The following is a 7,380-nucleotide window of genomic DNA, read 5'->3' as shown; positions in this document are numbered from 1 at the left end:
TCGCGGGGGGAGAGAGATCGGCTCGCGGTGGGGAGAGAGAGATCGGCTCGCGGTGGGGAGAGAGAGATCGGCTCGCGGTGGGGAGAGAGAGATCGGCTCGCGGTGGGGAGAGAGAGATCGGCTCGCGGTGGGGAGAGAGAGATCGGCTCGCGATGGGGAGAGAGAGATCGGCTCGCGGGGGGGAGAGAGAGATCGGCTCGCAGGGGTGGGGGGAGAGCGAGATCAGCTCGCGGGGGGGGGCGGAGAAGAGATCGGATTGTGTGGAGACATCACTGGCTGGGAGTTAGCAGATCGCAGGGTGGGATACGGAAATCATGGCAGTTTTGCTTGAGAGTCCCGGGGGGGAACCACTCCTGCTCCTCCTGGCGCAGCAGCGGCGCTGGAAAAGCATTTACCCGCTGGATCCGGCCGTTCTCGCCTCTCTTCAACTGCCAAATTTTCCGAGCCCCAGGGAACCCAAGCTGGAAGACATTGGCAAGATCACCAACACCATTTTTGTCTCTGCCCAAGCTGTCCTGCTAATGTCTAATGCCGCACACAAATCATGGGTGGTACAAGCTGGGGACGGCCAGTCCCAGCAATATTTAAAGGGTCCTCAATGCTCTCGAGCAAAATGTTGGAAAGTTGTGGGAGACATTTTGTTTGTATTACATTGTGGTTTTTAGCTACTTAGACTGAAAGTGCTTGTAGTGGCTGTAGAATATTCTGAATACTTAATAGGCTTCTGGCAATGCACTTTTTTTCTTCATGGAGTTTCTTCTGGCAATTCCAGTCTGGCTAGAGAAATAGGAGGAGCAGACGTAGGAGTAACAAGCAAACAGTGCTGCAGGAAGCGAGCTCGCAGAAATGTTATAGGACCCTGATTTGCATAGTAAAAGTGTCTACTGTCTGAAACAGGCGGCTCTCTGGCTGCCCAGCGGTAGGCCCCTTTCAGGATGTGGTTGAACAGATGAGGAGTGGGAACTGGGTGGTAAGTTTTCCCCTGTGATTTTGGGGTGGTACCACCCCGTTTCCACCCATTGGAGCCACTGAAAATCCCCTTTGTAATCTGTGATCCCTCCTGGAGATACAATTCTAAATTCAATAACTCATTGCAGCGTTACATATTTCAACCCTGATTGAAAACATATTGCTAGTTATTGCTTTGCTCTTTTCTAATTTAAAAAAAAATCCCTCTAATATACTTGCCAGCAGAGAAATTGCATAAATGTCCTTTGCTGAAGTTTATTTTATCTGTTTGTAATTAGATACGTACCCATATAGAAACACTGGGGGTTGTGCTCCAGCTAGGGTTGCCAATCTTTCCGAATTGTCCAGAAGACTCTCAGAATCGACGTTTGATCTCCCGGGCGCTGCTACTGGCAACCCAGGAGAAAAGTACTTTGTATGCACAGTTTGAGCCTGTGTGTCTCCGTAGCCCTGAGCAAATTGCTGTCTGCAGGTTTCCGATTCTTGTGTTGCATTGTGTCGGTCAAGTCTCCCCCATGGTAGGTGACCGTGGAGCTCGTGCAGCTTCCAGCGCATGCATCATGGGTGCCTTACTATGTTGCGGATGAGGCAGGGAAACCTATTCCTACATCGCAGCGTCCTAATGGGACCGAGCGGATGCCAAGGCGCGTGAGGGAAGGATATGTACCTCAGGAAGAGGTACCAATGTACGAGAACAAGTATGTGAAGTTTTTGAAAAGCAACTTTCAAAACCAACATCACTAGAACAGATTATCTGGTCATTAGAGAGAAACTATTTCCGCTGGTTGGGGATTCTAGGACTAGAGGGCACAGTCTAAAAATTAGAGCCAGACCTTTCAGGAGTGAGATTAGAAAACACTTCTACACATAAAGGGTGGTAGAAGTTTGGAACTCTCTTCCGCAAACCGCAATTGATGCTAGCTCAATTGCTAATTTTAAATCTGAGATAGATAGCTTTTTGGCAACCAAAGGTATTAAGGGATATGGGCCAAAGGCAGGTCTATGGAGTTAGATCACAGATCAGCCATGATCTTATCAAATGGTGGAGCGGGCTCGAGAGGCTGAATGGCCTACTCCTGTTCCTATGTTCCATTATCTCATTTCTGTTTGTGAGATCTTGCTGTGCGCAAATTGGCTGCCGCATTTCCCACATTACAACAGTGACTACACTGCAAAAAATTTTTTAATTGGCTGTAAAGCCCTTTGGGACGTCCTGAGGTTGTGAAAGGCACTATATAAATGCAAGTCTTTCTTTTAACTTAATCATATGAAGGTGTGCTAAGCAGCGCCATATTTGGTGATGCAGGTAATGGAGTCCATTTCTAGGCTTCAATCATTTGCTGATTGTTCCCTTGTGCAGGTTGAACATCAGCGGTTATTGGTGCAGAATTTAAGTGTTACTGTTTGCACTTTAAAGTTAGTCACAGATTAACAAAGACAAACATGGCACTAGTTACAGAGCAATTAGCAGTCATTCCAGACCCAGCCGCCTGGTGTGGTGTGAATTAAAGATACTAAGCTAGTTTTAGGTGGCAGGTGTGTTTTCGTCATGGGACCTCGTTGCTGTTAAATCGCATCGACTCCTGACCTTTCTCCCCACTTGCCTCTAATCGCTGTGCTGATTAACTGGGGCACTTCTGGGCCATGAAAGTGGTTGGAGGGCTTAATTTTTACATTTTAAAATTAGACAGAACATGTCAGGCTTCCATATTGTGTCATCATATCTATGAAACAAAGGTTTTAAATGTATCAGCACGTGGCCCTCAGCTCCTACAGGAGCTGGTTTCCAAGGTAACTGTCAAAACAACACAAAATAAAAGTGAGCGTGGAGTGAAGGTGAGAGTGGCAGCAAGAGCTTTCAACATGGATATCCTTTAACTATTCTTAATATTTTTTTTTCTAAAAATGCTGTTATGCGCAAGAAAAGATACTCAAGTACAGGGGACCCAACCTTTATACAGTAAATTAAATAACATTTGCAAATGTCCCGCAATCAAATTTTTTTTTCAAAAAATATACTTTATTCATAAAATTTGCAGCAATACATACAATACAGTTGTCATATCACATTCCAAACGTACACAATACAGATTATACAATTTGCAGGTTACATCAAGTACAGTTCAATGAACACATTGGACATAATTGCAGTTCATGACACTCTAGGGTGCCTCATTGCAATACACTCAATACACATTTTTGATAACAGGTACGTTACAGATTCTTTATAGGTTCATTACAGTTACATCACATCAATTAAAATTTTACAAATGTCCCGCAATCAAATGCCACATGATTAAATGTCACATGATCAAACCTCCAGGAATACATCCAACCAGAGTTGGCAACCCTAGCTCCAACACATCACTAACTAATCATTAATGTTACTGATCATGATTGTTCACATTGTCCCTAATGCTGTATGTTCAGTGAAGGAAATGGTGGGTGTCCAGTGAAACAGTCATTTAGAGCCTACCACCACTCCAGTGAGGCTGCAACAGTAATTGTTTGCTGACTGAGTAATTATGTAGATATCCAGACTGCTATTTGCAGAGGGCAAGTAGCTGGGAAAGTGTTCCAAAGTAGAGAGCCCATTGTTGTGTTGCAACACAGCATTATGTTACTTCAGGTAATTGAAAAGCAGTAGCCCGATGTCAGGAACAGTTAGAACTACTGTTCCCATGGACTGTAATATTTGAATCTTGTGGCTTACGGATTGTAAAATAATTAAGGCTTTTTAAATTAGGAAGCTTTTTATTGGATGAACAGGGAAAGAATGTTTCATAAATTTACCAAATTAGAAAACTAGCCAAAGCTGACACAGTCACAGAAAGCCGACAACTCAAGAGTGTAACTGATATATGAAAACAAGTAGTAATATAAGCTTAGCAACTGAAACGCTAGTTACACACAATAGTCCTTCGCTTGTATTGGAGGAAAAAACGTAAGTACATGAAATCCTGAAGGAGGAATCAACATATTGAGGACAGAAAACAGCTGGTCCGTTTCTACGGGGTGTAGGGGGATGATCCACCAGAAAAATATTGAATTTTTACACTAAAAAATATACATTCTGGTTAATTTTAAACACTTTTATACTTAACAATTAATAGATTTTTAATTGAAAAAAAGAAAAAGTGACTTTGGATTTTCAATAAACCAATCAGATTATCTTGTAGTGTAGTGATGTTACTGGACTAGGAATCCAGAGAAGGGGAGTTCAAATCTTGCAATAGCAGTTTGAGATTTTGAACTCGGTTTTAAAAATTAGGGAAATAAAAAGCTGGTATCAGTAAAAGTGACCATGAAGCGTTGTAAAAACCCAACTGGCAAATTCCTGTAGGGAAGGAAACCTGCCGTCCTTACCCAGTCTGGCCTATATCTGACTCTAGTCGCACACCAATATAGCCAATATGCTTAACTGCCCTCTGAAGTTCCGAATAAGCTGCTCAATTGCATTAAACCGCTATCGATGTTCAAGACATTGGCCTTGGAGGGAGTGCAGCATAGATTTACTAGAATTAAAGCTGCACTCCAAGGGTTAAATTACGAGGAAAGATTACACAAATGAGAGTTGTATTCCCTGGAATTTAGAAGATTACGGGGTGATTTGATTGAAGTTTTCTAGAAATTAAGGGAAACGGATAGGGTAGATAGAGAGAAACTATTTCCACTGGTTGGGGGGGGGTCTAAGTCTAGGGGACTTGGCCTAAAAATTAGAGCCTGGACTTTCAGGAGTGAAGTTAGAAAACACTTCAACACGCAAAGAGTGGTAGAAGTTTTGAACTCTCTTCTGCAAGCGGCAGTTGATGCTAGTTCAATTGTTAATTTAAAATCTAAATGCTGGCCTTGCCAGTGACGCCCACACGCTGAGAATGAATAAACAAAACATTTACTCAAAGTTAGCCCCGTGGCTACTCTCCCAGATCCAACCCCCATTACCCCTTCCAGGTCACAGAGAAAATATACCCCATCGAACTCCTCGTCCTTTTACAGAGACACACTCTTCTCCGACCCTTCCAGTTCATATTGGCATTCTGCTGCCTCTTATCAATTCACTCTGCCTTTTTTGTCCCTTTCCAACCTAGTGTGCTGGTACACTTCATTTCCCTTCCCAGAGGTCATGCTCCCGATCCCCACTCCCTCTCAAGTTAATTCTGCAATCGCCTTTCTCCCCCACCCCAAAGCAACACTCCCAGCACTACTGGCTGGATTTCAGCCTCTATACTGGAGGCAGCAACTCTCACGTCCAGTATACCAAGGCCGCAATCTGGGCCAGTAGCGCTTGGAGTGGTGTGAAGAGGAGTGGAGCCTGTCCATTGCATTACCAGAAAGAATGGTTGAGGCAGAGACAATTGCGTTTTTTAAGAGAAAAGCAGATAAATATTTGAAGTGGAGGGACAGTGTGGTGAAAGAACAGGGCTGTGGGATTAGTTTTCGATTGTTCTAGCAAAATACCAGCACAGATTCGATGGACCAAATGACCTCCTCCAGCTTTCATTAAATACACTCTGCAGTCTGAAGCATGGAAAGTATGTTACTTGTGAAACTGCACATTGAGATCTGCTTAGAATGAGCACTGCCATGGATGAGACCATGTAATATATACAGCAGTTATACCCCGTGAATCAGTGTATAATTAATGGCTCCTGAACTGTACTTTACTCCTCTGTTGGATCCCGGACTGCCCTTTTCCTGCTGCTGCCTCAAAGATGAATGTTTGTTCCTGAACCACCTTCATCTCCATCACCTCCAATTGGAGGCATCCTCTTCAAGCCACACTCTCTGATTATTGGATTGGTTTCCTCTCTCATATTAGCCCGTACCTTAAGCTCCTTCCTTGCTGAGCCTAACTCCCCACCACTGGTCATGTAATTTATGGTTTCCTTCTGTGTCCATCTGCATGCACATTTTGGCTGCCGTTCTGGACCTCAGTCCCTATTCCCACTTTTCCTCTTACTCATTTGTGGCCACTACTCTTCACTCTGTTCACTTTTTTTTCCACCCTTTCACCTCTCTCTCTCTCTCATTCTTTTTCTCTCTCTCTCGAGCATCTTGGCTCTCCAATACTTCCGGCCACACCCCTTTCATCACTTCCTTTCCCAGCACCGTGAATCCTCAGATTCGTCCTCCCACACAACACCATTCCTAAGCCTACCTATTTTCCTGCTGCTATCCCAGACTCAACACCCTCTTGAACAAGCCCAAGGGCTCAAGGAGCAAACTGTTCACCTGGAGCCTGCCTCTTCACTTCCCTCAGTATCCTCTGCCACACTCCCCATAGCATTATTCGCTGGCTCTCCCAGAGAGGCAACTCCACTGTCTTACCTTCACTCCTCGTGATCATCTTGCTCCTTGAGGGTTAAATTCTCTATCTCCTCTCCATTTCGCTACTGACTCTGTTGCTGGGCCATCAATCACTGTCCTGGTCAGTGTCATTCTTAGGAACAAGGCTCTTGCCATTCACAACCTAGTTGTGGAGGAATCCATCTACATCCTGGTGCTGAAGGAAACATGGCTCATGTTGGGTGATTCTTTCCCCTTCGCCAAAGCCTCTCCACTTGGCTATACATTCCACCATTTGACCTGTCGACGTCACAGTGGCAGGGGCATTGCTCTTATTGCCAAGTCCTATCTCGGTCTCGCTCCCACTCCTCTGGTACTCTCTCCTCTTTCTAACATTTCATCCTCTTACATACCTCTTGCCTTTCACTTAAAATTCTTGTCATGTTCCACCCTCCCAAGCCCTCTGTTGACTTCACTAAATTCCTCCCTTAGCTTGTGCACCAAGCGAGTTGTCAATATCAGCAACTTCTTAAATACTCCTTGGGCTCTCTCCTATCTTCACTCAGTCTCACCCTTCACAAAAACTTCCCCACCCACAGCTACCCCCTCACCCTTGACAAAAACGTCCCCACCCACAGCTACCCTACTTACCCTTCCCATCTCTCCTGGCCTCCTATAAATCTCCATGGATTAGCTTCTGTTCCTTTTATCTATTTTTCTCCTCTCTCTATGAAGTGCCTTGGGACCTTTTCTACATTAAAAATATCATATAAATGCAAGTTGTTGGTGAATGCATTTGTGTCAAATCCTTTGTGCATTATTTTAACACCCTTCCATCTGACTGGAGCAAGCTGCACCGTTTAAAATAAACAGGTTATGATTTTGTTGAAATAGCTCACACAGGAATTTCATAGAAACATATTAACAGATGAACCAGGAATAGTGTGCAGAGGAATTTCAACCGCATTTTTACATAGAATTACATAGAATCTATCAAACCTCCCCTTAGGAACATAGGAACAGGAGTAGGCCATTCAGCCCCTCGAGCCCGATCCACCATTTGATAAGATCACGGCTGATCTGTGATCTAACTCCATATACCTGCCTTTGGCCCTTATCCCTTAA

The 7,380-nt window shown here is 44.2% G+C and overlaps 1 protein-coding gene across 1 annotated transcript in view; it reads left to right on the top strand.

The window, feature by feature from the left end:
• The first annotated feature begins 314 nt into the window (after window positions 1–314).
• LOC137304580 (thrombospondin type-1 domain-containing protein 4-like) overlaps window positions 315–7,380 on the top strand; it is a 99,543-nt gene continuing 92,477 nt past the window's right edge. Inside the window, exons 1-2 of the mRNA XM_067973226.1 lie at window positions 315–551; window positions 1,492–1,667. Coding sequence (XP_067829327.1) covers window positions 315–551; window positions 1,492–1,667 — 413 coding nt within the window. The remainder of the gene's footprint in view (window positions 552–1,491; window positions 1,668–7,380) is intronic.

Source organism: Heptranchias perlo, chromosome 38 (assembly GCF_035084215.1).
Source record: "Heptranchias perlo isolate sHepPer1 chromosome 38, sHepPer1.hap1, whole genome shotgun sequence".
In the NCBI taxonomy this organism is placed as follows: Eukaryota; Metazoa; Chordata; class Chondrichthyes; order Hexanchiformes; family Hexanchidae; genus Heptranchias; species Heptranchias perlo.
The sequence above is the reverse complement of the archived record's forward strand: the minus strand, read 5'-3'. Positions and strand labels throughout refer to the sequence as shown.